Source organism: Dermacentor silvarum, chromosome 4 (genome assembly GCF_013339745.2).
Source record: "Dermacentor silvarum isolate Dsil-2018 chromosome 4, BIME_Dsil_1.4, whole genome shotgun sequence".
Lineage (NCBI taxonomy): Eukaryota > Metazoa > Arthropoda > Arachnida > Ixodida > Ixodidae > Dermacentor > Dermacentor silvarum.
The window spans coordinates 48,147,180-48,165,912 of NC_051157.2; the positions used below are offsets into that span (position 1 = coordinate 48,147,180).

The 18,733-nt window shown below is 44.7% G+C and overlaps 1 protein-coding gene across 1 annotated transcript in view; it reads right to left on the reverse strand.

Annotated features, from left to right (window-relative positions):
* Positions 1 to 17,790, reverse strand: part of LOC119449969 (glutamate receptor 1) — a 226,357-nt gene extending 208,567 nt beyond the window's left edge. The window contains exon 1 of the mRNA XM_037713288.2: positions 16,710 to 17,790. Within this exon, the coding sequence (XP_037569216.1) occupies positions 16,710 to 16,848 (139 nt within the window). The 5' untranslated portion in view covers positions 16,849 to 17,790. The remainder of the gene's footprint in view (positions 1 to 16,709) is intronic.
* Positions 17,791 to 18,733: the final 943 nt, after the last annotated feature.

Below are 18,733 nucleotides of genomic sequence, written 5' to 3' on the forward strand. Positions count from 1 at the left end.
CTCGTTTCGGGCACAACAAAAGAGCGCCCCGCTTTGTGGGCCAAACAGCTGCGCTGGGTGCGAAATAGAAGTGAGCGCGAAGTCATTGCTTCATTTCTTTTTTTTTTGTTGCGTTTAAGCTTTGGCGGTAGAATTCCTGTGCTTATATGAGCTGCTTCGGGAGGTCTAAACTTCGTTATTAGTTCTCGTCCTTGTGCGTGCTTAATATCCGAGAGCCCCAAAAATTGCTGCAGGCACTATGAAATAGCTGGAGGTATGATGGAGCTGCGAGTGCAGGCGTTGTTGGTCATATTTTTGATGGCTATGTACGTAAATAAGCAGCTTTTACCATTTGTATAGCTTCGTTTTTTTTGTTCTTTCAGTGAACTGGTCGCTTGGCAGAAAGACTACAAAACACAGAAACACGAACGTATTCATAGCTTTTCATGATGCGCGAGCTCGTGGATTGCCTTCCTCTTTCTGATGCTTTAGTAGCAGAGTGTTGTGGACGCCTTTAGAGCTGAGAATGGCACTCTTATCCTCCGTATTTTTACGTTTGGGTGATAGGTGACTCATCAGGTCGAGGCAGTTAATTATCAGCCCAGGCCTTCGAAAGTGTCGAGTTAACCTACTATTTGAACGAAGTCGGTAAAGTCTCTTTCCACACAATTATTCCCTCTTGAGGAAATTAATGGGGTGTGAACAATGCATTATCACTCTAGATTATAGAACATTTTTACTGTGTATAGAATATAACCCTGCTTATACGTTAACTTTCCGAAAAAGAGAAAGAACCACAACACGATTGGTTTTATATTTTTCCTAACCGAGCACGTAATTTTTGCTTTGTGTTTCTTCACTGAGTATCATATCCACATAAACAGTACACTTCATAGATTATATTGTACCCACGAAGGTTAACAGGGGTGTTCTAAGATTATTACTCTCCTGAATGTCAACTTCAAATGAAATCATATTGCTACGTGGAAGCGCACGTAGCAATATTTTGTTGGTCCCAGATTACGGCGAGAGAGAAAGCGAGAAGGCAGGCATGTGTACCAGGAAAGCATCGGGATGACTACCCTATGCTAGGCGAAGAAAATAGGTGAATAAAAAGAAGATAGAGAAAGAGGCAGGCTGGGAATGTACGCAGACAGCACCACGCAGTCAAAGGTGCTCGCAAAAGTCACTCGCTTTCCGAAAGCACAAAAGTACCTTCCTTGATTTCTGGGTCGATGATAGGAGGCGACGGTGTTCCCACGGCGTCTCTATGGTCAGTGGGAAATCGTCTAGTCACCGCAGGGTGTTCAATATTACAGAATTGCATTCAAAATTACAGAATGGCAAGACATGATATACAGAGGGAGGTTCTTAAGTCTGCGTCTGCATTGAGACCTCCGGAAGTTATAATGACGTGTTTTAACGGCTGGTTGCTTTATCGCCTTAGATAGGTTTACTGTGTTCGAAAATATGCGCAGAGAGAGGGAGAAAAAGAAAGATAAGAGGAAAGACAGTAAGGCATATGAAACTGTGGCACCCTTCCAATAGTATAGATTAATCTTTTGTGCTTAAAATATGGCGATAAGAACTGCCAAGTAGCGATAAATCAGCTTATAAAAAGTACGTAATTTTTAATAGTCATCCTAAATCTATATCACTGCTAAAATATAGGGTTACAGACGAGCACAAGAGCGTAGACGCAAGAAAAAGCATTGATTCTATATAATTTACTTCATCACGCCCCCCCCCCCCCCCTCCCAATTTTATAACTATAACAAACACAAGTCCACTTTTCATTGTGCAATCTTTACGCGTATTCTGGATACACAGTGATTACTAATACATGCTAGAGAGTGTGTGTGTCGGTGGGGGGGGGGGGGGGGGGGTTAAAATGTCTATAATTTTTTTTGGCCTTCTTGCCAGCATGTCGTTGATTATTTTGCGTGTATCCTCGCTGATACGCACATGATTGCTGTGAAAACCGTATTTCAGGCAAATAACCTGGCTTAATTGTAATGTCCGACGTATAATTTGTGCTACGCTGAGTCTGATGACTAAAATTTTTTTTATTTAAGCGCAGAAAACTTAGCGCATAGGCTACAGTAGCGTTTTTTGACACGCTGGAGCGAATGAACAGTTAACTGTTCATTGATTTTTTTTTACAAATGTGTGCTCGATGGTGCGAAATAAAAGTAAGCAAGTTGTTCGAATTTTCCTTGATCTTGAGCTATGTTTACATGTTTGGCCTTTACGGGTTAAGTGGTTTGTCGGTTTTTTTACCAAAATTTTATTTCAGCGAAACTGGAGCCACGTGCCGTGTCTTCCGTTCCAGGGCCCGTTATTGACAAAAAGCTGTTACGTTATCTCTCTGCTTTCCTATAATATATATATATATATATATATATATATATATATATATATATATATATATATATATATATATATATATATATCTGTTACGCTACAATTGTTTGTAAGAGCAAATTCTAGCCAATCCTGACTCTGAGCATATTATTAGCGTCGGTGGCCGGTTAATTGGATATACCACACACGAACGAAAAGCTTTGTGAATTCGGCCTCAGTTTCTTCGTGATTGTTTTTCAGTTTGAACCGTAAAGCACCAAGACCCCTACCAATGAACATAGTGTGCAGAAATGTATTTCGCAGTCTAGAACGAAGACTGGCACCTTTCGGCCGTTTGCAGAGTTAAGGTAAGATTGAGTATAAACAGCAGGCCAACGTACCGCGTTGCTTCGTCTAACAACGAATAATGAATGCCAGCACGTCATTAATCATGCCAGCAATGGCTGCATGAAAAGCCGGATTTCACTCTAGACTGCCCATTAGAAATCTCGCTTGAAACGCTTCGCACGGTAGTGTTATCACCCCTGCGCAGAATTTCAACCAAAACATTTCCGATGTAGTTTTTGTTTTCTTTTGTTTGCTCTTATTGTACGTTAGAAAACCGCCGCAATTAGAGAAGTGTCGCTTATTGTATTTTTTTTGAGGGAAATATAAGCCTGTCAAACGATGCTCAGATAATGGTGCTGCACTGAAGAAAATATTTCGTCCCTTTTCTTTTTTTAATTATTTTGCACGGTTGCAGAATAATTAATCACAAATGATCGAGAAACGCCTCTGCATGTGTTCCTCGTGCCTTTAAGCTTCATTGAGTGCGTAACGAAGGCGATCCGCGGCCCGCTTGCAATGGCAAATGCCCGCTTAATAAAAACGCTTATTAGCGCGCATTAGCCGCATCTATAACGAACGAGAGCACGAGATGAAGGACGCGTTTCTGTCTTTTCTTCCTTTAACTCCGCCATTGTTCCTGAAACCGCACGTCGGCCGGGTTCTGAGCGCTTCCTGCATTCCTTTAAAAGCTGCCGGCTCTTCCGGTAAAACTTCTGGAGAGATTAAAATTTTATCGTTCAACATTGCGTGTAGATACGCAATTAATGACTGCTCCAGCGCACAAGTACAGGCGTTTATGCCAAGGGAACAAGGGTAAAGTGGGTCTAATGAAAGCGAGTGCACGACAAGGAGAGCGTAAAACCACCATGATCGCCTGAAATCAAACTTGTCACCTCTCGAGTTCCCGTCCTTTCTTTTGTGCCAGATAAAACTTGTTCGTAGAGTTCGCTACGGTGAAGTACTTACAGTACTTATAGTTAACGTTCTCTCTCTCTCTCTTCTGCTTGCATTTTGAGTAACTTTTTTCTGTTCTGGGCTTGGATGACGACAAATTGAATGTGGGTGATTGAATTCCGACCGCGGCTGTCGGCTGCTGAGCACGAGATCGCGAGATCGAATCCCGGCCACGGCGGCCGCATTTCGACGTGGGCGAAATGCGAAAATACCCGTGTACTTAGATTTAGGTGCACGTTAAAGAACCTCAGCCGGTCCAAATTTCTGGAGTCCTCCACTACGGCGTGCCTCATCATCATATTGTGGTTTTGGCACGCAAAACCCCATAACGAATTTTTTTTTTCAGATCACCGAACCCAAGAAGCATTGGTCTCGGTCACTTCTTGGGAGAAGGACGAGGTTGAGAACGCCGAGTGCTAATGAAAGAGCGTCTATAGCGGGATAGTTCAGTAGCCAGGGATGCCTGAGCACCATAGCGACTCTCCCTCTCGAATAAGTTGCTGTGGTGGCTTAGCGAACCATGACCTTCCTTTCTGGATATCATGTCCGTCCTGCGAACGCCCCTCTAACCAGCTCCTGTTTTCCTCTCCTTTTTGCTCTTTACTGGCAGTGACAAATGCATTCCCAGTAATCTAACCATGAGGAATTTATAGCTATACATCCCGCCCCGGTAAGCGCCGTAGCGCCGATTGTAGCTCACGTATCATGGACGAAAGTACTACGAATGGACTCTTCGTTACCCATCATGAACCTGTCTTAGGGTGAAATGCATTGAAATGTTGGTAACCCTTTAACTTTTGCGCAGGAAGAGATGCGTACAAGCGTTTCCGGTCTATTAAGCTGTCATGATAACGAGTGTGCATCATGCTCTTGACATAAAAATTACATTATACAGAAAAAGTCAATTTGATTAAAACGTCAATGTGATGCATACTGACACCTCTGTGGCGTAATGAAGGTCGACTCTACTAGCTCAATCTGTGGCGCGTCAAAAAGATATGCGTTGGAGAAAATTCATTAGTAAATAATACAGCAGTCCACGTCAGGATGGGCTCTATGGTGAGCTGTTTATTGCATCATGCAGCGATGGTCTAAGTTCGTGAAGTACTAAGCTCCCTGTCAAGTCTTATTGAACAGGCACCACCGCTTCGTGTGAAGCACTTCTGGTGATAGCAAAGGTGCAGCTAGAAATGACAGCGCATCGCGCTGAATGCATGCAGCATCTATAAAAGTGGCCTGGTGTGCGTGTCCCGCGAGTCACAAGCAGATTTTTGTATGGGCTTGTGCAAACCTTATTGCTGTTTCCTGCCTGTAAGGCGAAGCTAAGCGTCCGCAAGTTACACTCGATTTGCTATTAACATTTACGAATATCTTCATCTTTGTGGGGTGCTAAGCATAATACCTCTTCTACGCACACAATGATTCGTATTAACTTCCCATTGCTTTAATGACTTATTAGATTGCTGCCACATACGTAGAGCTGCAATGACTTTACCCTAATGACATTTGAGGCATTAATGCTTTCGCCACAGCTGTATCGCCCATTTTTCTGCGCACTCTAGTACCAAGGGTCTATATTAACCAGAATGTGCCTGTAGGCGTACGAAATATATATTAAACCACACAAAGTATTTTTCGCTAGAATACGTGTGTTCGCTGGTACAAACTGTTATACATTGTAGCCAATTCTTAATGCCGCATTTGGCACTGGCTGCGTTGGTTACTTTGACTGAAAGCTATATTTGTTGACTATGAAGCAACAATCAACACTTTTCTGTTTAAACATTGTTTTGTGTTGGATATTGATAACAATGGGAAACATTTCTCAAGGTGCAACAAGACTGTATAGTACTGGGCCTAGTCGGTACGATGGCATTCTATACTGAGCTGGTTCCCGCACAAAGTCAACACCAATAATTTGTTCGTCCTTGCCGGGCTTGGTAGTGTTTTTCGTGAGAAAACCAGCGCAGTCAAGTGAATGATTTTTCAAGGTAAAGTGAGGAATGAATAGTTAATCGAATAATTTTGCAGAATTTCAGGCGTAACATTATCGTGGTGCTTAATGTCTGTAAACCAAAACGTATAGCGCTACCGCCAAGAGTAGCGTCACGAAATTTCAAGTATAACTCATAAAATGTCACCGAACGTTACACATCTAATGCCATGTCTAGTGCTCGTGCGGGAGGGATACAAGTTAGATCTATTGATAAATGCTAGGTGGTTGTACCTAATGAATCGTTGCATATTTGCCTCCTGTAAAATTCACGCAAAGATTAGCGGGTGACGTGTAGGCGAAAAAGAGGACGCCCTGAAGGCTGTCAAAGAGAAATTTCCGGGACCGCAACAATCCTCGTCGGTACAATCTACCAGTCACCCCAACTACAGCGGACTACTGAATGTGACCCTCGATAGCCTATTTACCACAGCCGAGCTTGACGCAGCCTTTGGCAAGCTTGCAAGAATTGCGACTCCGGGCCAGAGATAGAATAAATATCAAAACACTTCGCAATAGCACCAACGGAGCCAAAGAGGGCATCATAGGTTGTACCAATGAAAGTGGTAAACTGCATAATACCGGTGGTATGGAAACAAGCCGACTTTACTATAGTTCCTTAACTAAACAAAGCCATTACAATACAAAATCTTTGACCCATCTCGCTGACGTCGTGCGCCGGAAAGATTTTAGAACACATGGTTCACGATCGACACTCTCCGTATTTTGAAGATAACCAGAAGATTCTATACACCATGTATGTGTTCAAATCGCACTTGTCTACACAATATTTCCTTCTACAAATCAAAGAATTCGTTATTGACAACCCCAATGCTACCCCACAGAGTGCTTTTATAGCCCTTGGCGTTAAAGGCGTCTTCGACAACGTGCCTCATGAAGCCGTGTTGACAAACCTGCAGAACACCAACTGCGGGCAAAGGGTCTACAACTACGTCGGAGACTTCCTCTCTAATCGAACAGTATCTAGCCCTTGAAAGACTGCGCAGGGACAACTTTGCAGCTTCTAAAGAGGACACTCCTCAAAGATCAATGATATCTCTATTACGTTTCAACATTGCAAGGATGAAACTACCTCATAGACTGTGCGGTATCGTGGGAATCGATTATGCCATTTACGTGGACGATATTACATTCTGGATCACAGGACGCTCTACGGAGGAACAGCAAGGCGCCTTACAGGAGGGCCGCAATCGCACGGAGATTTGGCGGCTTCCCCTGTGTGCCCGAAAAATCAGAACTGCTTGTACTGTGCAGAAGTATGAGAGATCGACCACTGCCTTCAACGCCCGACGCTGAAGTGAAGTTTATTGGCACCATCGGTTGATACTCTGCGCGTACTGAGACTAGTTTTCCAAAAGGACGGAGCCGGCTCGGCCATCCTGCAGAAGCTTCCTTCATTGTAAAAACGCTTGTGACAGCGGAGATTCTTCTGTGACTGTCTCTGCAAATGACTGACTCTATTATTTTTCTTTTATCTCCTCATCTATTCTTCCCCTTTCCCCCTTCCCAAGTGTAGGGTAGCCAACCGGGCACGTCCTTGGTTAAACTCCCTACCTTTCCCTCTTCGTTTCTCTCTCTCTCTGCAGAAGTTTCAAAGTGCCATCACTTTAGCTACACATCTGGTGAAACGACTGGCGAGCAAACGACACGGGCTCAAGGAAGAAGGCACGCTAAAACTAATACAAGCCCTAGCCACCAGCCTTATCATCTACGGCACTCCGTATTTGGGACTCAAGGAGGCGGGAAAGAAGTTGAACATTTTCATCAGCCAAGCGCATAAACTTGCGCTGGCGCTCCTGGCAAGGAGGGAGGAGGAAAAGAGGAAGGAAAGGTAGGGAGGTCCAACCAGACGCACGTCCGGTTTACTACCCTACACGGGTGGGGGGAGGAGTTTAAGGGAACAAAAGAAAGAAAGGAGAGGGAGGGAAGAAGGTACTATCAGTGCGAACCCGCTCCCGGCAAAGTCCTCAACAGAGAAGCTGCTCCAAATGGGTGTTCACAACACCCGGGAAGAGTTAGCGGAAGCTCTCAGAGTCAGCCAAATCGAGCGACTCAAGCTAACGGCACATGGTAGAGCCACCCTACGCCGTCTTGGATACAGAGAAGTGCTCGAGCGATGCAATGAACGCGAATATACCTCGCAACATGCATCCGGTGTACCACAGCGGCAGACGAGAGGCAAGAATCTTCTTCTTCTTTCTGGGGTTTTACGTACCAAAACCAGTTCTGATTATGAGGCACGCCGTAGTGGAGGGCTCCGGAGTACTTTTGACCACCAGGGGTTCTTTAACGTGCACTACAACGCAAGCACACGGGCGTTTTTGCATTTCGCCTCCATCGAAATGCGGCCGCCGCGGCCGGGATTCGATCCCGCGATCTCGTGCTCAGCAGCTCAACGACTTAGCTGACTGAGCCACCCCGGCGGGGTGAGGCAAGAATCAAGGAGGTGGTGGAAAGAAAGAGAGAAGGCAGGGATGTTAACCAGAAATGCGTCTGGTTGGCTACCCTGCTCTGGGGGTGGGAAAGAGGGTATAGAAAGATGAGATAGAGAGAGGAAGGGGAGGAGGAAGGACACGGTGAGCTCTCGCACGCACGTGGAGGGCCTGAGCAATTTAAAAGTGTTCACATAGCCCAGTCGCCCTCAAGAAAGACAACAGTACCTTCACAGCTTTATGGGTCGACGAACAATGGGGACGATCTTCGAGTAGTACCTGCACGGACAACGGCCGATCGTCCAGTCGTCGCAATGCGTTCGATCATGTTTGTCTTTCCGAATGAAATCGATCGCAGTGACACAATAAATGTTCGATGTTCTCTTCGCTGCCGCAGACGTCGCACGGAGCACTTTCGGTCAATGTGAAAGCCACTCCTGACCACAGCCGGTATAGAAGCGACGCCTTACGTCGGTGAATCCCGGGTGGAGGTCGGAGTTGGAGCGAAGGGTTCAGTTCGTGTAGCCTGGTGCGCCTTATATTTGGGGTGTCCCACTCAGTTAAAGATAGCTTGCGTGCCAGCTGACGAAGCTGCCTTGCAGCTTACCACTCAAGAAGGCGTACGAGAAAGATGGCGCAACGAGATACGTCGACGCCGCTCAATACCTGAGCGAGACGGCGCACGCGGTGAGCGTCACAGACAGCATGAAAAGAGCTTAATGCAGCAACATTCTTACTGAGCGACACCGACTCGTCAGAAGAGTCTGTGATTGCACTGGCGACAACAACCTGTCAGGGACAAATTACAATCTTTACAGTCTCGGAAGTATCATGCAGATATTTTCAGAAAGGCCGTATCTGCACAGTGGCACTACTTATACTACTCAAGCTACACAACCCGCCAGTCATTCGTGTCGCGTGGACGCCTGGGAACATAGCGGCTGATGCTGCAGCCTGAGGGCATACGAAGCGGGCATCCCCGAGAGGCGATCGTGTTCCGACGCCCGTCCCAAAACGGTACAGAGACATTCTAGAACACTGCAGATTAGACGGAATGAAATAGACGCTTAGTGGGCAGGAGGCCAGGCAGCCCCCTACGAAGACTCCAAACAAATTCCTTCCCACCACGCCACTTTATTGGACAAAGTACATCCCACACTATACGAATAAAACTGTCAGTTCTGCGGAATACCCTATACTCTTTATCAATACTTTAGGAGTGTAACGGTGTCACGGAAGTGCCAGCGAATAGATTGCCATCAGAAGAGCACTAGGGGGACCTGCTGACCAGTGGTGACCCGGAGGACCAGCGACGACTAGTGGACCGAGCAAAGCTGACAGCCGAGGGCCATGGCATCCCGGATTAAGGAAGCCACTCACCTGAGGGTGACATACACAAGATAGTCGGCTTTATCATTATAATAAAGTTTACTTCATCATGAACATTGTGGTATATTTTACGAAGGCACACAATCAGTGCGCACGTACTTAACGCTCCGATCACCGTTTTCTTCTGACGCATCAGTACGCAAAGATCAACAAGTTTCGCACAGCGAGGTTAGGCGTTCTATTTATTATTACTTGTTGTAGTGAACGTAGAAATAAACTACCTGTGCGTTTCCACGGAAGTTGCCTTCTGCGAGATTGTCGCTCCTTTTCCCAACTCGTCTAACCGTGTAAGCATAGTTGTCTAAGTTGCATTAGCTGCCCTTTAGCAATGAAAAAGAAAAACCTTGTTTACAAGGTTTTGGCCAACCGCCATCGCAATCGAAGAAGTTCACATACTGGTGTGCTGGAAGTTCGTTATGCGGGCAATCGAAGTCGTCTACCTCAGGGGCTAGCCGTCTAGGTAATCCCGGTACTCCTGCGCAAGATTACTGTCAGGATTCTGATCACATCTCTGTCAGTGAAATGGTTGCTAAGGTATTTTATTTTCAGCCTGTTTGCCGTAATCTGGAATTATGGAAGCTAAAGGGTACATAAACAAGTCCGTATAAGACTATAAAATTGGAAAAAGACAGGCTGAAGAAGTGCAAGATAGAAAAAAAAGAAAGAAAAACAGTCCTCTCTGCTTATCTTCGATTCTGCTGAACGGAAAAATTTGCGACCAATCGAACTGGTTCTTTTCTGTGTGTTACTTCAAAATAAATAAATAAATAAATAAATAAATAAATAAATAAATAAATAAATAAATAAATAAATAAATAAATAAATAAATAAGTAAATAAATAAATAAATAAATAAATAAATAAATAAAAATGTCTGGTCTAAAACGAGCAGTAGAAGTGGCCGATGTCAGGCTAGAATGTATTAGATTAGAGTACACTGAAAGGAACAGAAAACCAGTTTTCCACGAACGGGAACATTAGTGCTTGTGCTGTTTTTTACTTCCTACTCTTTTGTTTATATAATTTTTTTATTGCGCTAGACAGGCACACGTGTGCTGGTACACACGTAGAACAAGTAGCTGTGCGATTGTTGTTTCACAGCGCGGCACAGGAGAGGCACACATTGCTGGATCTCCAGAAACACATCACAGCTCTCGTACCGTGCTTCTCTTGCTTTTATACCTATTAGGATATTTCGAGCCTTTTGTTTAATTTTTCTTTGTTCACAATAATTTTATTGTTCGCCTGCATGAATATTGATGCGTTAATTTTTGTATGTATGTTTTTGTCCTTACTCCTTTATCCACATTCTGCTTAGACTGTAGTGAAAGGTTCGAGGTTTGATCACTCACTCACTCACTCACTCACTCACTCACTCACTCACTCACTCACTCACTCACTCACTCACTCACTCACTCACTCACTCACTCACTCACTCACTCACTCACTCACTAAATCAATCAATCAATCAATCAATCAATCAATCAATCAATCAATCAATCAATCGTATGCTCATTATCTACTCTTTCAGATATGTGATGAAGAGCTCTACAAGTTCTGGTTTAAGCGCTACAATGCGGGAATTTCACATGGTAGAATCGTTAATGAGTGAGTGAGGGATCAAAAAATGATGCAGTTTCACCCGAAAGACGAAGCATCAATTGCGATAGCAAATTTGTAGAGAGCTATAAGGAGTAAGGATAGTACTTTTATCAGCTGTACAAACTTGGACATGCCGCAGCACCGGCAACACGCAGAAATGTTGTCGACGCCGTCGGCGTTTTGCCCGCATTCGCACAAAACGCGCGAGGCGTTGGTGACTGTTGCCGGTGCGCGCAAACGCGCAGAACGCGCGTTTGTTCTCAGCCGTGCGTTCACACCCCGTGAAAGCGCGCGTCCCTCGCACCCTTTCACTCGCACATACAGCGTTCGGCGCGCAAAAAGAAGATAGCGCCAACCTTTCCCTTTCCCTCAAGAACCACTTACCACCACCGGCGACAATTTCATCGCCTTTGACGTCATACGGAACCTCACGGCGACGGCGACGACGACGGCGACGCTGACGGCAGAAATTTGCTTTTGAGTGTCCATATAATTGCTATCGCAATAAAAACAAGTACACGAATAGCGCAGATCTCCATTATCATGATTGCTTTTCATTCTTTTGTGCATTTTTATTTTTTATTAGAGATTAAAAACAGCGTTCTTTCAGTACCTGTGTCGTGTTTGGCGATGGCTATGAATTTTATCCCTTTTCAGCTTTCGTTTTATCAAAAGCTGGATGTTTCCTTGAGTGGTGTTAGAAGATCTCCAAATATAGCCGAGTGTACATCAGCAGTCGCGACACATGATGAACAGGATATTGAATAACTCGCTGCCGGAACACAAGCCAAGAGATGTAAGTGAAACACAAAGAAACAGGGTGGAGTGTGCGCTTGTGTAGGAGGTACATTTTCATGGGAACGAGCCCCGGACACACAAAAACAAGATGTATGAAAGAAATCCTTTTGTTAGAGGTCTTCTACAGAACCAAAGAACAGCTGCCACAGTTTTATAAAACAGTGTTCTTCAGATACGCATAAATCATTAGATAGTGTTACCATGACGCACAGTTACCATGACGCTAAAATCACTAAGATTACTTTCAATATACTTTTTTTTTATGAAGACTCTCTTTCAGAGGTGCAGTTACTGCGTCATAAATGGCATCAATCGCATGGGGTCATATTCAAAGCTTCAAAAAACAATAATTAATGTTCGCGTTCGACGTTCGTCTATCAACAAAATAACGCTTCAGTAATTTGCTTTTCATATTGAATACAACATTTCGGGCTTTTTAGCCTTAGTGCATATATGGCAATAACTTTATTTTTTTTTCAGGAAACACTACACTGAGGCGCACAGTTTCCAGTCTGTTTTATTGTAAACAAATCTTTCTGCATTGTTTCTTTTACGGAGAGAACTTTTGTGGTGTTCTCCTGCAAATATTCCGCTTCTCCGCCTCTTTCATTGCCCCCAGCCCCTCTTCTCCCCGCCCTTCGAAAAAAAAAAAAAAGAACAGACGAAAAAGAAAGAAAGAAGAAATAAAAATAAAATAAAGAAATAATATAGCTTACTCGCTTTTTGGTGAGACCTGTTTCGATCTCACGAAATCTTGCTTGCCTTTAATGGGAACCATTGGCAATATTGAAGGCTTGCTTTCTCTGTATATACGTTGTACTTTCGGCGAGAGCAACATGCGACAGCCTCAATATATCTTACTGCTGTAAATAGCGATATTCACAAACAATGCCATGAACTCTGAAATTGTATCGGTGCATTCACGAGGCACATTATAATTTTATATGCAATCGTAAGAGAAGTGTTTTTGAAGACTGCTTTTAGATTTGGGAACAATCATTACAAAACTGAGGATCTATTCTTACAGGTGAGAATATGCTTAGCTGGCACGTGTACGTGTACCATATGCAATAAGAAGTGTGGCTATATCCTTGACTATATTCAGCACTGACCGCAATTCACGTAAGGGCAGTTCAAATCTTGGTTTACCTGGGCATCTCAATTTCACGCCTAAGTAATTACTGTAGCTATGTATCTAACCAAGTTTCAACCTCATGCAAACTTCAGAACCCGATTGCCTTTTTCTGTACACGCTATCGAAGCCGCATTTATAAATATATCTTTATTTTACGTTTAATAGATCACCGATGTCGTAGTCAGACACTCTTAATCCGAGTGGGAATATGAAGAATTAGATCTTTTTCTTCATTATGACGTTCTGCAGTGATTCTTTTGTGCTTTATTTAACGACTCGAGAATCTGCCAAGCACCGTTCGACTCTCTATCTACGCCGACGACATCTGTAACTGGACGTCGGGGGTGACATGGCTTCAGCTTCGTGCTCGGCTTCAGAAGGTGGCCTCACCTACATCATGCTACCTTCGTAAACAAAGACTGGAGGTGACGTGGGAAAAGTGCGCAGTGGTGGCATTTACCCGGAAGACAATGTCTGCATACGGCATATCAATCAACGGACAAGTGGTATCGTTTAGCAGGAGTCACAGGTTCTTGGGAATTGAGATTGACAGAGATCTGTCAATCTGTCATCCTCTTAAAAACGCGACTTAATCTTGCTGTTGAACTGGGATCTGTAAAATGAGTACGCAGTGCATACTCAAATTCCACCACTCTTGAGTTTAGGTATATTATTTAATAATAAAAAAGAGCGATCGGTGATAAGTCTTTATACTTAAAACCATGCGTAATTGCGCAAGTGATTGTAACATTTGGAAGCTTTTCTTTTCCCCAGTAAAAGAGGCTTTAGAGGAATCTGTTCGCTGAATTTGAATCGTCATGAAGTTTTAGGAAGAACATGCTGGCGCTGTCGTGCAGCACTTGGGACATTCTTTTTGAATTTGCTTGTTAAAGAGTGTTGCTGTCAATCTTATGGTGTGTATTACGAAGCTGGGTATTGCTTCAAGCCTTTAAGTAACCTCACAGTATGCTATCAGAAATGGCTATATTTTGACGTTGTACTGCAATGCAGTCTATATATATACGCCCACATCAACAAGACGTTGATATACAGGGTGTTTCAGCGAACGCTTTCAAAATTTATTTAAGGTTGCCTGTGGCAGATGAGCTAGTCTGCTAGAAGAGGCGGACATTACTTGCACGAAATATTGAAATGCATAATCAACTAATCAACAAAAATTCACTCATTAAGTTTTTAACTAATTACATCATGACCATATTGCAATTTACAAATTGTAGCCGTGGAGTTCGTAAGGTGGATACACTCGGAAATAATTCTCAGGATGACACCAGTTTCGAGATAATAATTCCCGAACTTTGCGGAGAAATGCATTGGCGTTTTAGTTAATTTTGTGCTTCAATGCATAAAGCGGCGTTTTGTTAAGCAACTAACTGGAACGCCAATGCATTTCTCCGCAAAGTTCGGGAATTAATATCTCAAAACTGGTGTCATCCCGAGAATTCGTTCCAAGTGGAACCGTCTTGCGAACTCCACGGCTACAATTTGTACATTGCAATATGAGCCATCAGGTAATTAGTTAAAACTTAATTAGTGAATTTTTGTTGATTAGTTGATTATGCATTTCAAATTTTTGTGCAAGTAATGTCCGCCTCTTAGAGTAGACCAGCTCATTAGCTAGAATTGTGCTATCTGCCACAGGCAACCTTTAAGAATTTTTGAAAGTGTTCGCTGAAACACCCTGTATATAAAACAACCACATCCACTAGCTGCTGTACACGTCCTAACGGCGCGGTTTAATCACTTTGATGAGTACCAGTGACCTTAAAAAAATCATTTTCCCATTATGGCTTATGCCAAGCTTACAATCCTCAGTCGCATATTAGGAACACCTTGAAAAATTTACTCTGAACAAGTTACCATTTTATTACCCTTAGGGGCAAAATATTTGTCCATGAAAACAACTGCTCCTTCGACCAGGTATCATAAGGTATGTGAGCAAAAAGTTTTCATTGTCATGGCAATGGGGGATGCTGTGAACAGCTGTTGGTTTACAGAATTGAATTCTTAATGCGTCGCATGATCTTACAAAGTTTGTTCGTGTCACCGCTTGCGAGAGAAAGCACTTTGTTCACGAGGCGCTATGCACTGAATGTCCGTTTAGGTGCGATCTAAAATCTGTGTCATCGCTACAGAAAAAAAATGAATGCATGTTTTTTAAGCAATCCATCAACGCCTTCGGGCTTTTGTGATAATACGCTTTATATAGTGCGCGGAGGCTCCGTCTGAACGTTCCCAGCGCGATACAAATTCTTCCATAATGATTCCAGGAGGATTCAACATTCCTTCCTCCGAGGCATTTCTGAGTCAGTGCCGTTGTATTCAGTGCTTCCTTTAAAACGTGAGCACGTTGTAGACATCAAGGTTTATGGTTGGTGAAGAAATTCTGATGGTAATCGCATTTTACGTATGGTTTATTCCAGCGTAAAGGGCGATAAGAAAAATGCATGTATTATTTTTTAAAGAAAAACGTACCTTCAAAAGAGATTTAATCCCAAAGTGATACACAGGTAAGAGGATTGGAACGGTCGGCGTGCTGTCTTTGTTTCTACACATTTTAGCAGATGTGCTCAGATGCTAGAGGCCTTCAGAAAAACTAAAATAGGAAAATGTTGGGAAACCTTTCGGAATGGAGACACATGTCAAAAGAAGCATTACGTAGGTACATTGCACTACAGCAAAACGTAAATTTCTAATTATAATCTAGAAGTAAAATATAGCGGGATATTTCTCTATCGATTCAACAGGTGGCGGCACGCAGTTTCTTCTCTCACGTTGTATGTGTGTGGACCAAATTTTGTTTAATGTGAAATAACGTAGCATGAAGCAAAGTTAGGTTGGAATAAGTCAAATAGATGCGTTTATGTTAGGTGATCCTCCGGATTATAGGTCTTTGCTTGAAGAGAAACTCCTTTAATAAGCGAACTTATGTAACCCGGCCCAGCCATCCAGAGGAAAGGCGCATAGTAACAGACTCAAGAGGTGTGCCTATCATAAACCCATCTATTTGACCTTACATTTAGAAAGTAATCATGTAGTTGTTTTAAAGAGTCGAACGCTAGTGGCTATGCCATTGGATGAAACAACACCTACCGCTATTAACGTGCTAGTGGGACTGCATCGGCGGGACGTTGGCGCGAGCAATCGCCTATATTTAAGTGTGCGTCAATGTGTCCACGAGGGTATACCTTAACTTTAGGCGGGATATTATTTCATGATTAAATTGTGGCAACTTCCTTTTCCTAATATTTCAAGACAAATGTTGCTAGCAAGAGCGGATGCCAGATATCCCTTTACGTTGGTGTTTACCAGGGTGTTTCTACATATGTCTCTGTCTTTTTGGCTTGTTTTATATTAGCTGTCAAATTTTAGTGCTTGATATCGTTATTTTACTGCTCATTGCTTGTAAAACTGCCCTTTCTTCCTCGATATCATTGTGTCTCTATAGGATAAAATTAGAAGTGAGACATTGAGTCAATGCTGAGTTGCATTACTGTACGCAAACTACGTTCGTATGTATATCATGCTAGTGACCCAAAATTTTAATGTTAGGCTCAATCTTTCCGGGAGTTATATCGCAGCTCAACGAAATCAAGGTATATGGTACGATACAGTGTGAACACTCAAGTGGTCGCGAACACGTACTGACGGACGAGGTCCGGGCATCGAAAAGCCCCTCAGAGTCGTGCTCGGCTTACCGATGGGTATCCTGTCCGGAAGTCCCTTGGCGGTTTCCGCTTCCTGTCCACGCAGCAGCAACGCCAGCACGACGACCAACAGTGCGTAGTGGAACCAGCCACCGACGAGAATTCCGCTTCGCCTCAGGCACCACCACATTTCCGCGGGGGCGACGCGCGATTTCTATAGCGAAGCAACAGTCGCCGAGCGCCGGTGTTCCTGGCTTTTTTTTTTCCTTTTTTTTTTCGCCTCAGAGAGAGATGGGACTACGGTCCTCGCGACGGCGGCTGCACCGGAGAGCGTCGCAGAGGTCCTGCAAACTGCCTCGGCACCTCTGCGGACCCGTTCGTGACTTCCCCCATCCTATCTGGCAGAACGATGCCACGTGTTGAGCCGGGTTAGTGGCGGAATCGCCGCTGAGGAGGGTCGTCGGCAGACTGCGATTTCTCTCGGCAGGACCGGCGAGAAATTTTCATAAGCGTCTCGGGGGGTCACGCGGTGGGGGCGTAAACCGAATGGAAAGGAGTGCAAGAGAAATTAATATGACTGTGGACTGCGAAAAACTGCCCCCGTGGTATATTCGTCGGCCTCGGACAACCTTAAGGTTCCCTTCTTGCCTAACAAATTAAAAAAAAGGCGCACCTATATTACCTAATACGTAATTAATGACGAAGACGTCCAGAACAAGAAGGAACAGCGAAGACTTTCGAATGAAACAGGAAAGAAAAAAATTGAGACAAAGTAGAAGCTGGAGGCACAAAAGACCGAAATTAACATCCGCCGAAGCTTACAACAAAAGAAGACGCACGCACGCCCGCGCGCGCTCGTATCGTTTCGCCGGTTAAAGCGCTCTACCACGTCGCTGCTCGCGAAGACGACGGCGACAACGACGACGGACTGTTGCACCGTCCGACGCGCCGGCGGGCTAAGCTAAGCTGTTTCTCCTCGCGCGCGCGCGAGGTGCGGAGCGCGCCGACGGAGCGCCTCCTCCGGCGGCGCGCATTCTCCCTTCTCCCCCCCCCCCCCCCCTTTTCCTTCCTCTCCGTCCTCCTCCACGGAGCATGCGCGCCGCATTCCTGTCCCGACGTCCCGCGCCTCGCTTCCCCACCACCCGCGGCTGTGCGTCCCGACGCCGGTGTGGAAGCGCGCGCGCTCGCCTCTCTTTCCTTTATACGAGTCCCTCACGTACGGCCGCCGCTCCCACATGCCGTTGCTGCTTGCTCCCGCGTCTGCTGCTTGCGCCTACGGCTGCTCCCGTGGAGGCGGGAGCTCCTTCTCTTGCAGTCTGCGCGAGTGTGCAGCGGCTGTTAGCATTATCTCTCGTGGAAGCTGCGCGCTGCGCTTTGGGGGCCTCCGCTATAGCACGGCGTCTCCCCCGGTGTGTGTTCCCACGTGCCGCCGGGCGGCGTTTGCGCGGAATGAGTTTATAGGTCGCACGCGGCAAGAAGCCGGAGCGAAGGGCTCATTCAAACAGTGCTGCTCTTTATCAGTCTGGGCTAGAGCTGCCGCCGCGTGGTCAATTTACTCACCTATCTCTCTCCACGCCACGTCGTATTTATTTCTTGGGCCCCGGCCGTGCGTGTATCCTTCCGCTTGGCTCACTGTGTTTTTGTTTGATGTCGGGATCGAGCAGATAGATGGGATTCCCTCGGGAAAGAAAAATAAAGGTAGGCTTTTAAAGCTTGCCAAGGGACTCCCGAAGGAATAATGAAAGGTAAACGCTTCGCGTTGTTGTTTAGAGGAAACATGGTTTATTTTACTGCTTTTGTTCCGTGATAAGTGTGCAAGGTGAGAAGAAACGGCCGAGCAACGTAAACACTGTACGCTCAGTTGGTTAGTTGTTCGTTCATGCAAGTGAAATACAAGCCGACTTGTCAGAAGATAACAATGTTTTCATGGAAAAGCGGAGTATTGTGTTTCTGCGCGAGAAGCTTCGTCTTCTCAGTGTCATACTTAAGGAAGTATGGTACCGAACTTGTGCAGCAAGCTTAAGGATTTTATTTATTTTCTCTGCAGCAATTTTTGTTGCATGGTATGAACCGAT